An 18219-nucleotide genomic window follows, 5' to 3' on the forward strand; every position below is an offset into this window, starting at 1 on the left:
CATTTGTAGAAAAAGCGTCGCATTCAACGAACATGCAGAGTGGCCACGATCTGCTCGGCTACGAACACAAGCGGAAGCCATTCACTGCAAATTGTGATGGTCACCGCAGATGCCACCGGTGGTTTGAGCCGCTATTACGCCACACCGCCTACTAATGCAAAATCGCGTTTCTCTTATGATGATAGATATAGTGATGGCAGCGCGACAGAATAAGGAATCAACACTGACATTTTAGCTTCTAAAGATCTTAAGGCAAGGACCCCTTAGTTTGTACAATACGCCAGTGAAGAGTGTGATGAAAAGCAAGGACCTCTTTAGACAGAGATGCGGTGAGGGTGTGGTCTTGCTCAAACCCCAACCCAAGCTTCAAAAACACTAATGAGATGAAACGGACAGATGGTGACACAGCTATGATTTTGTGTCAAAGAGTAAGCAGCTCATCTGTTACATTTTCTTCTTCAGAAGAAGAAGTTACATTTTGATGCAAATACAATGCGGAGCAGTTGGAAAGCAAACCATGAGCAACATGAACCTAGTTTTGCACTCAGTATACCAGGAACGCAGTTACATTCCGTCATTCGCTAACGAAAGTTGAAATATTTTAATAGAACGAAATATGTTTCAGAATTTTGAACTGTTATATCACCTACACGCTGCTGTGTAGCCAACAAGAAGTTACTAAAAAAATAAGGCAAACAGTTAAAGATGGAGCATAAGAAGTGAGATCTGAAGCTCTTAAAAGTCACTGGAACTTTGTTTAATTTCACAGTGGAAAGACAATGGCAAGGTAAGAATGATCTGAAACATTTAGTTGACCTGGTGGGAGCATTGACTAAGTAGGATACTAATCTGTGCCATTTGCGCCACCAACCCCCCTTTTGCAAACCTCAGAATATTTTCCTTATTTTGAATTAAAGTTCTTCATTCTAGTTTTTGAAACCTATGAAAATGTCACTTCAATTGCTCAGTGCTAGTACTTTCTGTTCTGCATTTGTAGATCCAAGTTTGATTTCGGGGCTGGGCCGTACCAAGAGTAGGCTACAAATCGTGCTCTTTCTTGCGTGAACCTGTCACGATACTTGATGATATAATGGGATCAATGATTACACTGACCATATTATGAATAGAATGCAAAATTGAAGAACTTACGATTACTAAAAGACCATTAGGAATTGTAGAGCTGCAATAAATCTTATCGTTATTATGACCGGTACAATGTTGCTTCATAACAACAAACTTGTTAGCGATCACGGTTTGAGGTGTTTTCATTACACAACGTGCGTGTCCATTAATTTACTCCGAGTCGAAAACTGGAACATTCCACCAGAACGGATGTAGCTGCCACTGGTTTGTAAACAATGCTACTTGTGACGAAAGTGATGACAGAACAATATCACAAGAACGAAGGCGACTAAAAGTGCAAAAAGTTGTAATTCTTCGCTGTGTGTTGTTCAAATATTACAATCAAAACTCTCCCGTTGTAAAACTGCAACACTTATCAGCACAATAGCATTTGTTGAAAACTGGAGCATTGGGACCGGAAGCCATAAAAAATGTGGGAATACCAATGAAAGATTGAATTATATTGTACAGTACAGTATCAGTAAAGCTATCACCACGTGCTCTGTGCCTGGCTTCCGTCGGAACGTCTCTGTGTGGGCTACTTCTAACATCAACCACAGCAAGTATAAAAAATTCTCAGAGTGCTAGCTTATTTTCACTAATATATCCATTTTTAAATATAATTCAGTATGCTCGCACAATTATCAAAAGAATGACTAAAAGAACAAATTGGTTTGAAATGTGGGCATTCTGTAAAATTCAGAAAATGTCCTAAACTATCAGAAAAACCAACCAAAATGTTTAAAATTAATCAAACAAGTAATCTACAGCAAAATATCAAAAAGAAACAACTTCAATTTCTTGGACACTTGCACAGAGAAGGAAAATTGGATTGTTATGGTTTTTTTATTTATTGTCGCTCTACAACAGCTAAGGTCTTTTACCGACAGGGCTCATTTTTAATTTGTATCAGGTTTACGATGTTATCACATTATTACCCGACTCATTCTCACTGCGCTATGCAGGATAGAACACAATCGGTACCGTTTTTAAAGTCTTCGGTTTGACCCGACCTGGAATCGATCTTAGATCTACCAGCACCAGAGCCGAAGGCGAAACCACTCGGCCACTGAGCTGGTCAGGAAAATTGGAACACCTCTCTCTAACAGGCAAAATTGAAGGAAGCTCTGCCTGAGGCAAAAATTGACCTGCTTAAAGTTAAACAAACACCAACATGCACCTAATACACGCAGAAAAAGACCGAGAATCGTGGAAACATTTCATACAAGAGGCAGTCAATACTTGAAATCAAGTGCGACAATGAAAGAAGAAGTGGCTATGTTTGAAATCTTAGAATTCTCAACTTACCGTAACAGAGACATTACATTCATTTAAGAAACCTAGGCCTACTAAGTTTATGGCTGGTAACCCACTACCTTAAAATAATTTTTTTGCACTGACGTTTTGCACCAAGTTGATCTCATCAAATGTTAAACGCATATTGTCAGAGGTGGCATTACCAAACGCGCTCGTGTTACGTCACAAATATTCTTGCCATTTGTGACGTGATCCCAAGATTATGCTTAAGGGGATGTTGAAATTTAAACGAAATTACAATTATTCCATGTAAATCGATACAGTTTCAATGTAAAACATGGTAAACTTACAAAGTTACGTATCCGCAGGATTTTAAGTTGAATGAATATTAACGCGTCACTTCTGGAACGAAGAAGCTTCAAGATCAAGCGGCGCTGGTTCGACTCTCAGGGTGTGCGCTTGAGCAACGCACGTTAAGGACTGCTCTCCATTCAGCGGCACCTAACGGATGGAATAGTTCCCCGGCAACAAGACTTCAACAATCGGAAACTTCACTCTGTCAATCTCGGTGACCGGGCCGCGAAATTTTTTTTCCCACGAAATTTTTGCTACTTCGCATAGAGTTTGTATTTATACCGTGAGAATGCAATCATTTTTCGTTGGCGCGGTTTTTACCGATTTTCGCCCTCCAGCAGGTCCAAATGTAAACATTGAACTTGAAAAAATACGTAGCCTGGAGACACACCTAGTCTAGTCAAGTTTAAAAAAGTTGAGAAAACAAATTGATTCTGGTCACTAGTCTAAAGGTAAGATTTTCCCAATTGATTAAGAATTAGCCTTAACCCATTAGCCCTAACCTTACTTTTTTGAAAAGCTTTTGAGCACTGCAAAAATTAATATAGGGCTAAAGAAAAAAAAATTGACTTCAATGGGCGTCGAATCGATGTTCTCACGAATGTAAAGCAAAACACGAAACCACTCAACCAAACGCGCCAACGAAAAATGATTGCATTCTCACGGTATAAATACAAACTCTATGCGAAGTAGCAAAAATCTCGTGGGAAAAAAAATTCGCGACCGGGCCTGCGTCAGTGATTCAAAGCCTCTACAAGTATGCGAAACTGCCAGGATTAAGCTCTGCAAGAAGCTTTGCCAGTCCGAGAATAAAAATTTAATCAATCAATCAATCAATCCTATGTCTCTTTTCAACGAAGTGATTTGCATTTCGTTTTGAATAAAAGTTACCATTTTGCTTTTCGTTTTGTCTTGTTGCATTTCTAATGGTTTGGTTTTCAAATCTTTATACTCGGACTGACAAAGCCTTGATATGTTATTCCTGGTAGTTTCGCATACTCGTAGAGGCTATTGGCGCAGGGCCGGTTACTGAGATTGACAGAGTGAAGTTTTTACAATGCGTTGCTCAAGCGCATACCCCGAGAGTCGAACCAGCGGCGCTTGATCTTGAAGCTTCTTCGTTCACGAAGTCACGCGCTTACCAGCTGAGCCAACGGGACGGATATTCGGTTTAATTCGATTTCCTTTTAACCCTTATCAGCACATGCGTTGACATTTTGTCAACATCGACTTTTTTGTGTGAGATTGCTCTCGCCCCTTATGCACTACCTCAACAACATTCAGTGACGAAGGAGAACTTCTGAGTAGCTTACTGCTGTAGCGATTTCAAAACATTAAATTGTTTCAACAATGAGTTATTTGCGTTTTAACTTAATCGGCACATCTGTTGACAAAATGTCAACAATCAAAAACTATTGGGGTTTGAAATTTAAAGCCACTATGCTGTAGCTAGCTATTATCACAAAGTGATAACCGGCGACGTACAGGAAAGTTGCACGTGTATTTAGTGAATCGCTGACTAGGTCCTAGTCAGACTGGAGTTATACTGCCAGTTGGAGTTGGACTGCCAGTCTAAAAGGAATTCGACTGCTAGTTGATATAACTCAGAAGAAAAATTCTGCCTAAGCAGTTGTTGGAAACGTTTGCCTCAGCTCTAACTAGCTCTTACAAGATTTTACATGTGTATTCGCTCTTACATGAAATGCTAACTATTTGAAATTCAAAGGTTTTTTTCGGTTAATTACAGTAAGGTGCAAATTTACAGACAGAGAAGATTTTCATTTCAAGTGGCCCTAAGACAACTGCAAATAACTTCTGATGATGTTGATACCGACTCTAATGCTGAGGCAAACAGTAGTAGTGAATGTGAGTCCATCCCAGATGTTGATGAACTGCCTTTAGCAGAAGGGGAACTGTCCGATATAGATGTCTTTGAGGAAAAAAGTGAAGATGACGAGACTGGTAGTGATGTAGATCAAGAATCTAATGATGGTTCCTCAGAAGATGAAGATCAAGTACCAATAACAGCTGGCAATGCAACCTATTATGCAAATCCTTGTCCAGGCAGGCTCAGAAGAAAAAATATATTGACGCAAAAGCCTCGGATTGATGCTGCTCCTGAACATGAATTGGATGCCTTCAAATTTCTGTATTTTATCGGCCTGAAATCATACTTCAGATAGTACGTGAGACGACAGAAAAGCAAGGGACGTGAGACACGGATGTAAGCTGTTGCCTAATTCAAAACACAAAAACTTCACAATTGAAGAAGTTGAGGCAGGTCTTGCAATTATGATACGTGCTGGCTTGCACAGAGATAACTTCAGCGATTTACGTCGATTGTGGAATCCTCTTGATAGTAGGCCATTTTATGGAGTGGCAATGGCACTAAATTGATTGAAATTTCTGCTACGATGCATGCGTTTTGATAACTATCGCAATCGACCAGAAAGACAAATAGACGACAGGTTTGCTGCTTTTCGAGAGGTGTGGGAAGCATTCACCAGCAATCTGCGCAAAGCCTACATCTCTAAGAAAACATTGACTGTGTATGAACAACTGGTCGGAAATCGAGGCAAAGTTCCTGGAAGAACATACCTGCAATCGAAACCAAGGAAATATGGTGTACAGTTCTTTTGTCTGTGTGAAGCCACATCAGGTTTGCTCTAAGTCGCATTATTTATTCCGGAAGAGAACCCGACTCGGCTCCTCACAGAAATCTTGCAAGTGATATAGTGATGAACCTGTGTTTTATTTACTTTGGTAGTGGTCGGGATATATACGTTGACAGATGTTTTACATCTCATAGTCTGGTTTGCAATCTTTTGCTTCAAAATCTTACATTGATAGGAACAGTAATGGCTAATCGCCATGAAGTTTCATCGCAGCTCAAATCAGCAAGGAGAAGAGAGGTGGAAAGTACTGAAGCATTGTATGACCATTTGAACAAGATTCGTCTATTGTCATATGCACCAAAATGAAACAGGAATGTCCTCATGATGTCTTCTTCACACTCTTTTGTTTCCATCACTGACTCTCACAAGAAACCTACAGTTACCATGCATTATAACAAGCATAATGGTGGAGTTGACACTCTTGATGAAAACTGTGAAGAATTCAATTGCTTGAGGAAAACAAATCGTTGGCCAACTGTTGTAAATTACAATTTGATAAATGTTGCCGGTAACAACGAATTTCTTATAGTGAGGGGAAATGGGAAAAGTAGCAAAAAAACAGATTTTCTCAAACAACTTAGCTTTCAGCTTGGTCAACCGTATATCAACAAAAGAAAATTGGCGGGAGAAACTAAACTACTTGCCGAAAAGTTGGGGTTCATCGATGCTGCTACTTCAAGCACTTTCAATCGCACAGTTCAAGTTATAAAACGGAGAAGATGCTATACAGATGTGCCAAGCATACTCGATCTGCATGTGTCACTTGCAGCCGCCGGGTTTGCCCAGGACACAGAAAACTTCAGAAGAAACAATATTGCTTGGAATGCTGAACAAATTTGTTGTAGCCTAGTGCTCCACGTTTCTTCGTTTTGTGTTTGAAATATACGTGGTAAAACTTCGCTTGTTAAGATTTCTTTGCATTTTATTTGAGAGCTAGTAAGCTAAAACTATGTCCTGGGTAGGAAGCAGACCTCCCAATTAGGATTAATGATTGTTTTGTTAAGGTTTTATCAATATCAAATCATCTAAAATAACAACTTCACTTTGAAACCAGCGCATTTGTATCAAAAAACACAAGGAAATGCCATGTTGACAATTTGTCAACATCTGTGCCGATTAAGTTACCTAAAATCCCTGTGCTAATAAGGGTTAAAGAATTTCATAGCTTTGTGAGAGAAGTTTACAATGCCATGAATGGATGACCAACAATAACTTAACAGGATTGAACAACATTATTTATAACATATACAAATATTCAATGCACTAACAGAATAACAACTTGCAGAAATTCGATTCGTTTCGTTCAAATAAATCGTTTCGACCGGCCAGTGGCTACGTATCACTCATTTTAAAACCACCCACTCAACGCAGCCACCGAGATATAACAAAAGGTGCATCTGGTTATCAAAAGCCGCTACTTTTACATGGTTTTAACGTCTGGAGACGTTGAAACATTGCAAAAATAGCAACTTTTGCAGAGATCTTAGCTTTTTTGGAGAGTTTCGTATCCGCTCATTTGTTGTGTCACAATGGCACAGCAAAGAAGCTAATGGTTGATTGCGCTGCTCGAAAAAGTTAAGTTTTTCAAATTATAATTGAAACGTGTCAAAGACAACAATATAGCAAGAACATGTGGGGGGGGGGAATAGAGAATAGAGAATTTTAAGTTAATGCATCGACTCTGTGTAATGTGCAATGTGCCTCATTCCATTGTGATTATCCAATCACAATGAAAACGAGTCATGTTGATTGCTGACACAGTGCAGTGTTCGCAAAGCGAAATCTTTTGAACCATCAGCAAGGAATAATACGGACAGATCGCCTCTTCTAAATCGCAACAAACTATTTGTTTTGGTTTATCTGTTTGTCATTGCACATGACTGGGGAAGAGTGTTCCCAAAACTAGTGCAATTCGTTACTACCACGGCGAACTCGCAGCATCAGGCTAAAACAGGTCGTTAATATCTACACTGTGAAGTAAGCAACGATGATGCTGCCAATGGCGAAGCTCTTTTGCATTCCTTTGGAATTTCTGTTAAACATTTTGTATTTGTATTTTATAGATTTACCGAACTTACAATTCAAGTCGCCGTTTTCACAATCTTGATATCATTTGGATCAGGTAAGCGACGATTCCCAATTATTCTGATGCAAACCAGTTGCAATGATCAGGACTGCGGAGTCCGAGGGATTTTGGCGTGTCCGGAGTCGGAGTCGTTACAATAAAGGCCAATTTCGACTCCGACTTGATGCAAAACAATGAATAATAAGATGTTTGTTTGCAATCTTTTTTTAAGAATATTGTTTCTTGTTCTCCGCATTGAGATCTAAAAGTTTACCAGAAAAGAAAATTTTTTGTTCCTGTCAGTTTTTGTGAAAGTTGTTGTTTCAATTCTGATCACTCCAAGGATAAAAATTAAAAAGATTGGCAACCCTAAAAAATATAGCAACTCTGAAACCGGACTCGGCCATTTGCAAATCGAGAAGTCGGAGTCGTATATTTCGCCCGACATTACAGTTTGTGGCAGTTATAGTTTGTTGAAGTTAAAACTTAAAGCAATGATGATAACCTTTGTCTTCAGTGAAGACTCTTTGAACTTTACAAGGTTTTTTAAGAAAAGCAACTTATTTTTTGACAATTTAACTTTTTAAGAAAAATTTAGTGCTTTGTCATTTCTCTGCCTTAAGAAAAGTAATTTACTTTTTCGTCCAGCGCAGATCTGTCAAGACTACCAGTTCGCGTGCACCAGCTACAAGCCATTATGTAATGATGACACCATCAGAAAGAAGTGCCGACTCACCTGTGACGCATGCACTCCCGGTATGTTACGTCAAGAGAGACTCATGCACGTTTAGTCGATGTTGCTTCGTTGACGCGCGAAAGTGCTCTCAATGTTGCTAACAAAATCGTTCCTCACTCAGTTTGCGTCTTTACTTGACCCTATGGGACAGACTGTCGTAGCCTATCTAGGCTTTCACCCGGTGGTTGAAAATTTAGATTAAGTGGACGGGTAGGCAAGGAAACCAATCTTCGTGGCCACCTACTGGCGTGCCTTTAAGTGTCTTGCCAAAGACACTGACGGGTGACTTGGTGGGAAATAACCTCAAAACAAAGTAGACTTAATAATCTTGTTTGAAAAGTTGTCGAGTATTCTTGTTCGTTATACCCCAAGTGCAAGTTGGTTTGGTCGGGATAATAGAGTAGTTTATTTAAAGCTTTGGTCCATAAAGAATCCAAATTGATAATATGGTTTTAATAAAGATTTTCGTTGGATTTAACCGAGTGTAGTAATGGATTCGATACATAAGTGGTTCCATCATCTTAATGAATTTATCGCTAAGTTTTGATATCTCCAAGAACTTAGAGATAAAATAAACTTCAAGTCATATTTGTTGATTGCATTCCCAACGCTTTAATGGAAAGCAAGACACTATGGAATCACGACGCGAACACAATTATTCGTTTGTTGAATTATTAATTTTCACAGATCCTTGTGAGGTCTTGAATGGAGGATGTCATCATTTGTGCCAGTGGAACGGAAGAGTGAAGACATGCAGTTGCTATCCAGGATTCAAGCTTGCAGAGGACAACCACACATGCGCAGGTTTGCAAGCTTCCTTTGGAGTTAAAGTCAGGAAGCTTTTGATGTTTTTGTTTTTATGACGCAATAACGTTTAGTCGCAAAACTTTCTCTACAACTTTCTTGCCAGTTTATTCTCAATTCGTGTCAATTCACCACATGGTAACAATTTACCACATGGAGTAACTTTCCTCTGATGTTTTTTAAGGGTGCAACGATGAGCCATTTCATCGTTGAGGAATTTTTTAAAAATTGTAAAGTCATCGAATTACCTCAAAGACTTCGGCAATTTTTTCCTGCTTGGTGGAGTTTGTGGCAACTAACAATTTCTACAAAAACAGAAAAGAATTTCTAGTGCAAGACTTTACTTGTCTAATCCAAACTCAAAACAAAATGGAAATCAATATGTGCTTCAGCCAATGATTCACAGTATTATTTAAGTTTTAATGGTGAAATATTCAAACTTTGGTTTCAGATATCGACGAATGCTTGGAAGGCCCTAACCCATGTTCACCGGGAGAGCCTCAGTATTGCGTCAACACGGTTGGCTCCTTTTCGTGCCAGGCTTACCAATGCCAGAGACTGGGGTCAACAAACTACTATAGAAGCGAACAGTGTTGCCAAGTCACAAACAGTAAGTATCCTTGCAAAATCATTTAAATGTTGAAACAAATATGAATAATCTCTGAAAGTGTGTTTAGTTTTGAGGTTATTTTGTAACTTACTTGAAACCTTCGACTTTGGCATGGGATAAATGTTAGGACTCGAATGCAAGCAGAAGAGTTTAAGTTAAGGTCAGAGCTACACCAACTCCATCAGGGCGACTAAGAGGTGTCCCATTGAAATGTGGCCATGTCATTTTGTTAATTTAGTCGTTATAGTGTCAAGTGATTAAACTTTTCATGTCTTAAATCGTAATCATCGAAGAAACAGTTTATTCAAAGGAACTTCCAAAACTTTTGTTACTTTCGGGCTGTAATGCAGCTGCGAAGGATCTTTTGCGTTTCACTTGATGGATGCAATTGTATTTGTTGCCTGTGAATAAATAATAATGATTTTGTTCAAGCAGATGTTACCTTTCATGTTATTGTTACACAGGTTCATGTGGCACAACTGCGACAATTCAACAAATCCTTACGAGCCAAGGTGAAGCTACCCCGTCCAGGAGGATATTTGGAGGAAGATCTGCACCATTTTCTTCATGGCCTTGGCAGGTTGGTACTCGCCCGTGTCTGACTTCAAAATCCGAAACTTTGCACTATGTGGTCATGCGATGGTTCATGACCAGCTATACCGAACCAACTGAGTCACTGAACAAACTCCATATTTTCTGCTTCAAGAAGAGGCGCAGCTATAATAGGATAATTTAAATAAGAATAAAAATCACACAACAAAGTAATTCCACGTGTTTCAGTTTTTGCATTCTTTCTCTTTTTCAATTGCCTTGCTTGAACCAGGCATCTGCAGTCTCGGATGAATAATTAGACCAAGTATTCCTATGATAAGTTGCACGAATAACTGTTTCTGCTTTGTCGTTACATTGTTTGATAAGTTTGAATTTGTTTGCCAGGTTCCCGCTTTCCGACAATTTTACCAGAGATATTCCAGTTTTTGCTTATTACGGAGTCGAGAAATCTATATTGTCTGTTTTTTTTTTTAAATAACGATCTGGTTTGGTTTAATTGGTGCAAACCTTCTTTATTTGTTGTGCTTGCAAGCCATAAAATACGTTGCATTTTTCAGAAGCACCAGATTTCAAAAATTCTTATATTTTTTATCCATTTCATTCAAGATGTTCTAGATTTCAGAGATGTATCGAGAAACGAAATAAACATAGGCTGTCAATTAAAACTCTAGATTTGTTTCTGGTCTGTTTTAGGTCTGTTTGTTGTAAAAAAATGATTTCATTTGTTGGAAACTTGCTTTTGCTTGAACTGTCATGTTGAATTCTAGGCTATATTTCTTTATTAACTATTCCAAATCTCTTGATCTGTGTAGTACCTACATGTGCATCTTCCTATAAAGCTATGGAATGCAAACACGTGTTTAATGACCAGTTTACTCTGCCAGGTTCAGATCACCCGAGAAGGTCGACACCATTGCGGGGCGACACTAATTTCCAACCAGTGGTTAGTGGGAGCGGCACATTGCTTCAAGTGAGTGACGTAACAATCTTCGCTGGAATCGTTTGTTAAGACCAGTTTGGAAAAGTGTAGAGAGGAAGAACAGAAAGATAAGCCCATGACAGATCGCTCAATTATTTGAAATGGAAGGTTGAATAATGTTTTTGGTTAGCGCTACTGTAAAATACGTGTTCCGCAGAAAAGTTTGAAGTGCATCTGGCAAGAAGTTTGTTTGGAGCATCTTTCGCTTGGCACGTATTTGACCATTTCGTACTTCCATGAATCCCTGATTTAAGAAATATCAAGTAGGCCTAAGCTATTACAAGTAGCCTAGCCTATATCCGATGTAGCTTACATAAAACAAATCTGGCTCTGTGCCTACCTCTAGCAGATGAAAATTGTTCTCAGTTGCTGAAGTATGGACGCAGAGAAACCAAGTGCTTGCTTGTGTTGTTGCAGAAAATACAGTCATCGCAGAATGTCGGTACATTTGGGCTTGATCACAGGGGCCCATGTTCGAATCCCACAAACGTCAAGAAGAGTTCAACGACGCATAGAAACGGTAATAATTTACTTCATGACATCTAAAGTTTGTTTTAATCTTAAATTTTTGTTGAAGAAAGCAGAAAAAATGGAATGAAATTAGTTGAGGAGTTCCTTTGTCTACTTTTTGTTATTTTGCATTCTCAACACTAACTGCTGCTATGCAATCTTTCATACAAACCATTCTATGACAACTAGGGCTTCCAATTGTTGGAATTATTTACTTACTTGAATAAAGAACACAGAAAAATCGATAACCGGCCCTGCGTCAAACCCTCTACAGGAATGCGAAACTATCAGGAAAAATCTATCAAGGATTTGTCGGTCCGAGGATAAAGATTCAAAACCAACCATCCAGGGTCAACAGAATAAAGCTTCAAATAAGACTTAACAGTCGAGCTAGTTGATTCCTCTATTAAGCAGCGTTTATTTTGTAACAAATGCCAGCATGCTAAAGATGCGTTGGTGTTCCCAGGTAATCCGACATCCCTCTTATTACTTGTTCAACAATGACGTCGCACTAATCCGTCTGTCTCGCCCTGTTCCATTCAGTGACGTCATCAGCCCCATTTGTTTGCCGTGCGGGGAAATACCGAACGTGGGGGACAAGTGTTGGGTAACTGGGTTTGGAAGTAAGTTTTTACCTTGAAGAAATGTTTTGCGTTGACACTTAGGCTACTTGCTGATGCGCACCGAATATTGAGCATAGCCTATCTACATAAATCAGTGAGCAGTGAAACTGTTCATAGTTAGCAAGCAAGCAAGATCCGTCTTGCATTAATTAGAATAGAATCGCAATAGAACAATCAATGTACGGATGCTTCCAGCTGGGTAGTTGGAAAGACGACAAGCCAACTACCTAGCTTACTCTCCATCATCTCACAAGCGCCTTGTAGCCTAAGATGTAGCGCATCTTCAGTGGCTGTAAATCCAACATGGAGTTGAATCAGCTGAGAATTTTCACCGGTTACTTTGATTAACTTCTTTAGACTAGGGTTGCCATACCGTCCGGAAAATTCCGGACATGTCCGGAATTTAGGGTTAATTTTTGTGTCCGGGAGGAATTTAAAAAAATGCTCAAATGTCCGGAATTTTATGATGGGCGTTTTGGGGGAATTAAAATTGCGGGAATAATCCTGTAAATTAGGAGTGTCCTAGAAAATTCGCTCAGCCAGCTCATTTTACTGCATCTGCAATCGTACTGTGCACACTGCCAATCCAGAACATTGTTATTTTGTACCGTGTGCATTTTTTTTACTACGAGGTTGTACGGAATTATGATGTAACAGAGCGTTTTTCTTATCAATGATGTTTACCACTTAGAAGTCAGTGTTACCATTTTAGTCTTTTTAAAACCAAATCTGGTTTATTTTGCAACCGTTTGGTTTATTTTTTTTCGATTTGGTTTATTATTTTTTTTCTTTTTCTTGTTTTTGGTTTATAATTTGTTTTTTTTAACATACTTTACGTCAGGTATTCGGTTCGTTGCAGTGATTATTTCACTCGAACAAATTTTTTAGTTATTTCTGCTTCAAGTTGGCTTATTCTGGTCTTTTTTGTTTAGCTTCATGTGTCGTAATGCGATTTATCAGTACTGTATGTTGGTTTATTTTTTAGTGTATTTCTGCTTCAATTTGGTTTATTCTGGTCTTTTTTTAGCTTCATCTAGTTTATTTTTATAAAATCTTGGTGGCAAACACTGCTTAGAACTTTCTGGAGCTTTGGAACTTTCTTGAACTTATTGACCGTTGTGCTGAATCAGAATTGGTTAGATATAGATCACATGCTGCGAAAATTACTATAGAACATTCCAACAGTCTATAAAAGCAGGCGATTTCGCACATATAATCAGAGATTTACTTAAAATGTCATAGAGGAGGAAGCCTAATGAGTAATGATTTATTTAAAATGTCAGGAACCATTTGGTTCAGTTATTCTGGTGGTTAATTACTTTGTTTTTTAGATTATGCATTTTTAGTTGGGTTGTATTTATTGTTCATAAAAAAAGATATTATTTCAAATGGCTAATTCTAAACGAAAGTGCTTATTCACTAACGAGATGCAAAAAAAACATCCATGTTTTAGAAAAGGCAGGAATGATTATGAGGCAGAATGCTTGGTTTGCACATCAGGAACCTATATATCTGTCGTGCACAAAGGTAATGGTGATTTAAACACACATCTGCAATCGGAAAAACATCGCAAAGCAGTAAGAGGGGCTGTTGCATCAACGAAAATGACCAATTATTTTGTTACAGCAGGAAGCAAATGCGAAGATGAAATCACTGCCGCAGAAGGCACTCTTGCATTTCACGCTGTTAAGCATCATCATAGCTTTTTGTCCATGGACTGTACATCTGCTTTACTTAAAAAGATTTTCCCTGATTCTAATGTAGCGAAGAAGTTTAGTAGTGGCCGCACAAAGACAGAAAAAGTTGTTACTAGCGTACTTGCGCAATATTCTATTGATGCTGTTCTGAAAAGTTTTGAAGAAAACGATATCGCGTATTTTGGCGTTGCAACAGATGGCAGCAATCACAATGAACTGAAAGTATTTCCTATAGTTATTCAATATTTTGACTGGAGAAAAGGTGGTTTGCAATCAAAATTGATTGAGTTTACAAACAAGGCAAACGAGACTGCCGACACAATAGCCACTTATGTAAAAGACACCTTAGAAAAAAGGATGCTTTTGAAAAAATGTGTGGCATTTACAGGAGACAACTGCAATACTATGTTTGGAGGACTTCGGCGTAATGAGCAAGGAAACAATGTGTTTGCAAAGTTGAAGAAAATGTTAAACCCATCATTGATTGGAGTTGGCTGTTCAGCACACGTTTTGAACAATTGTATCCATCATGGGGCTGAAAGAATAAACATCGATATTGAAAATAATATCAATAAGATATATCAATATTTTTCCATTTACACAATTAGAACTGAAGAACTAAAAGAATACTGTGAATTTGCAAATTGTGAATAGCCTACAAGAGACTTCTCTCTCATAGCAAGACTCGCTGGCTCTCCTTGTTTCCTGGAATTTCAAGATTGTTAGAAATGTTTTCACCCCTGAAGTCCTACTTTTTGTCACAAGAACATCCACCAATAGTTATTAAACGGTTCTTTGAGAATGAAATGAGCGAGTTATACCTTTGGCATATGCACTCACTAATGTCCGTGTTTCATGGACGTATTCAAGTAGTTGAGAGAGAAAACAATTCCGTTGCAGAAGTGCTAGAAAATTTGGAGCTGGTTCATAAGATGCTTGTGGAAAGGAAGAATGAAAACTTTATGTCATGGAAAGTTAAAAGGCTTTTAGTTGAAAAAAGAGAAGAGGGATATGAAGATGAATGTAACAATTTTCTTTCCGAAGTTGCAAACCTCTATGAGAGATGCTTGGAGTACCTGTGCAAATGGATGAAACCAATGGAAGAGTTTGCTTGTTTCAATTGGATGACCTTGAACGAGATACCAAGTTGGAAGGATGTAGAGCCTTGCCTGGAATATCTGATTGGTAAAGGGGTTGATGTGGACGATGCAAAGTGCTTTGACCAAATCTGTAACTTGAAGCAGTTTGTGGAAAGTTACCTACAGGACGAAGAATTTGTTAAATTGCCAACGCATAAGAAATGGTGCAAATATTTCGATCAGTCTACGAACATCACATGCCACTCAGAAATTTTAAGGATTGTACAGTTTTTCTTTGCTGTTACATCCCACAATGCCAATGTAGAGAGACTCTTCTCACTGATGCAAAGTCAGTGGACTAAAGAAAGAAACAAGTTGAGCGTTGCGACTATGAAAGGCATATTGACTCTTCAATATAATTTCAAAGATATGGGCTGTAATGAATTTTTCTCATTTTTGAAATCACACAAGGCCCTATTGAAGAGAATTAGGTCTTCAGAAAAATATGCATGGTCAGAAGAGTAAATTTGTAGTGACTTGACTTACAAGCGTGTCTTTAATTTGTTTTAAGCATGTAATTGCTGTTCTTCCTTTTTCGGCACAACCTAATTCTCATTATTATTTTCACTCTAAAGTTGAGATTTTTTCAGTGACGGTCCGTAGCTATATTTAGAGAGTGCTTACCCTGCCTGGTGTGAGATTCTGCTCGTGACAGAAGACAGTACTTTTTATTTCAGTAGCTGGCGCTTTAGCATGAGTATCGTACAACGTTTGCAGCTTTAGCATTTCGGTAGCGCATATATATGGTCTCATAAAAATAGTCATGCACTGTCCGGAATTTTGCTTTTTCAAATATGGTAACCCTACTTTAGACGTCGATTTAATGTAAAATGACTACTTTGCTAGCCTAGAAGGAGCTGACACATCGCCGATATTATCGCGAGTTTCTGTGCATGATTCGAAATAGAACAAATAAATGTGCGCTTCAGCAACTTTAAGGGCAACTTTTTATTCAGTGGAATGATACAACACTTGAGATTGAACATGATCCAGTTTTTAAAACGTTTTCCAATCAGAGGGTAACTATTCTCTCACTTATTTTTTTGATTAACACATCGACGTTTATTTTCCAGAAACCGACGTTGCAGACACGTCAAAGTCGCTGTTGGAAGCAGATCTTCCAATCGTCCCTCATGACGTGTGCTTCAGGTCGTACAAAGATATCTACGTCATCAATGATACACAGATGGTGTGTGCAGGATATTCTGATGGAACGAAAGACACGTGCTCGGGTGAGTGTGTGTAGCACACGTGTTCGTGTATGTGGGTGAAGCACACATGCTCGGCTGAGTGTGTGTAGCACAGATATTCGTGTGTGTGTGTAGCACAAGTATTAGGGCATTTAGCTCACGCATTCTGGTGAGTGTGTGTGGCATAAGTGTTCGTGTGTGAAGCACACGTGTTTGGGTGTGTAACACACGTGTTCGTTAGGTCGTGTCCTGGTGAGTGAGTGTAGCACGAAAGAACAAGACGTATAGATCGGCTACTCGACTTTTTGTGTGGAATAATGTCCAACTCCAATTGATGAAAATAGTGATATTGCTCCGTCATCCACTCTTTCAGTTTCTTCGCGAGCAATATAATTCGCACAATGAAAATAGATGTGGCAGCGGAGCTATTGTTCGAGCACCGCTAACAATCGGGTGCGCCTCAAATTGGTGTGAATTGACTCGTCTAGAGTCCAGACGTAGAGCAGCACAATGTCTCTCATAACTGCCATATTTCAAGCTTATTATTGCTCAGGAGACTCTGGTGGTTCGTTGTCATGCCAACGCAAAGACTCCTGCGAGTGGTACCTGGCAGGCGTGACGTCATTTGGCAAAGGGTGCGGATTGGCTGGCTTCTTCGGGGTCTACGCGAAGGTAGCGAGTTACGAGAACTGGATCAGAGAAACAGTTGGAGAGAACGAAACAGGATTGTGTAAGTCGAGTTTGCAATTTCATTCAATCATCGGCTTTGTAGAGAAGTGCTCAGTACAAATCGTTTGGGATTCTGTTGTGTGCTTGAACAACGTATTTCAAGAACCACTTTCCATTCAGCGGCAACTAGTGGATATAGAAGATTGAAGGACTGAAGGTGCTTTGCGGTTGCAGAATAATGCTTCACGGATCCCATTTTGAGAACCACTGGCCTATCCAATACACGTCATGGCGCCTTAGAAGGTGTTTTATTAACTTTTAAACCAAAGTTTGTTTTGCCATATTGCTGCTTAAACCTAAATACTAACGCATACTGCCTCCTACTAGGTGGCGGAAATTCGTGCCAAGAGAAAAGCAACAGCGACAGTGATTGTTACGCGAAGCTGGATGATTGCACGACCTTCCCGTTCTACATGGAGACCAACTGCAACTTGGCGTGTTGCCAGCTCAGACACAACGGTAAGTTTGGTCTCCGGTGAATAAGTTGACATCATTGCTCAACTTAATTGGTTAACATGCACCATTGAGCGCAAATGGTTCGACACTTAGGGTAATAGATCTTGGTGTTTCGACCAGGAAAATGAAAAAGTCTTTAGCCGCGAGTTTACGAGATACAAGCGTCAAACTTGCATCTAAAAAATCAGTTTTGTAAATTCGATTCATAAAAACATGGGTGCTTGTACAGAACCAATATTATTTTACGATAGGCTGTTAAAAGAAAAGCAAATTATGTCTTATTTTTATAGTGTCATTTTAAATGCCACTGAGGGACTTCAAAAGTTAAAAATTAAATGTTTTAACAAAATAAATCTGGCAACTTTGCAGGCCCTTTATGGAGGACAAATCTCTTGCAAATTTATGGCTAAGTAGAAACTGTTTGCAATGATTAGTCTACTATCTTTTCTCCCCAGAGATCAGCAACTGCTTCGACAAGAGTGCGATCTGCGAGACATACGCCGGTCAATGTCGCGACCCTGTCTTCCTTCCATTTATGACGAAGAACTGCAGACGCACCTGCCAATTGTGCTGACAACTCCACCATGCGTGGGATCAAACAATCTGTTCAACACGTCAGAGGGCGCCATCGCAACAAATCAATTTATTGAAATAGTTCTTCGATATAAATTGCGTACAAGTTCGTCATGTTTAATGTTAAACAAGGGTGGTGCAGCCGCCC

General features: G+C 39.1%; 2 protein-coding genes across 2 annotated transcripts; both read left to right on the forward strand.

The window, feature by feature from the left end:
• The first annotated feature begins 629 nt into the window (after positions 1–629).
• On the forward strand, positions 630–18215 carry LOC145776385 (plasma kallikrein-like). Its single transcript, XM_082587783.1, has 13 exons — positions 630–787; positions 7472–7530; positions 8122–8229; positions 8897–9013; positions 9465–9623; positions 10088–10203; positions 11060–11145; positions 11572–11674; positions 12131–12287; positions 16197–16355; positions 16867–17043; positions 17370–17501; positions 17954–18215. The coding sequence occupies exons 1-13, from the start codon at positions 780–782 to the stop codon at positions 18070–18072; spliced, it is 1500 nt and encodes a 499-aa protein (XP_082443909.1). The 5' UTR covers positions 630–779; the 3' UTR covers positions 18073–18215.
• On the forward strand, positions 13560–14906 carry LOC145776388 (uncharacterized). Its single transcript, XM_082587787.1, has 2 exons — positions 13560–13814; positions 13914–14906. The coding sequence occupies exons 1-2, from the start codon at positions 13676–13678 to the stop codon at positions 14636–14638; spliced, it is 864 nt and encodes a 287-aa protein (XP_082443913.1). The 5' UTR covers positions 13560–13675; the 3' UTR covers positions 14639–14906.
• Positions 18216–18219: the final 4 nt, after the last annotated feature.

The sequence above is a fragment of the Aplidium turbinatum genome, chromosome 8, assembly GCF_918807975.1.
Source record: "Aplidium turbinatum chromosome 8, kaAplTurb1.1, whole genome shotgun sequence".
Taxonomy (NCBI): Eukaryota; Metazoa; Chordata; class Ascidiacea; order Aplousobranchia; family Polyclinidae; genus Aplidium; species Aplidium turbinatum.

What these genes read in the sequence shown, in the direction of transcription:
- LOC145776385 (XM_082587783.1), top strand. An exon ending in GGACAACCACACATGCGCAG is followed by an intron (nt 9,014 to 9,464) that starts GTTTGCAAGCTT and finishes CTTTGGTTTCAG; the next exon opens with ATATCGACGAATGCTTGGAA. An exon ending in AGAGAACGAAACAGGATTGT is followed by an intron (nt 17,044 to 17,369) that starts GTAAGTCGAGTT and finishes GCCTCCTACTAG; the next exon opens with GTGGCGGAAATTCGTGCCAA.
- LOC145776388 (XM_082587787.1), top strand. Translation starts at nt 13,676, where the DNA reads ATGGCTAATTCTAAACGAAAGTGCTTATTCACTAACGAGATGCAAAAA. An exon ending in TATATCTGTCGTGCACAAAG is followed by an intron (nt 13,815 to 13,913) that starts GTAATGGTGATT and finishes ATTTTGTTACAG; the next exon opens with CAGGAAGCAAATGCGAAGAT.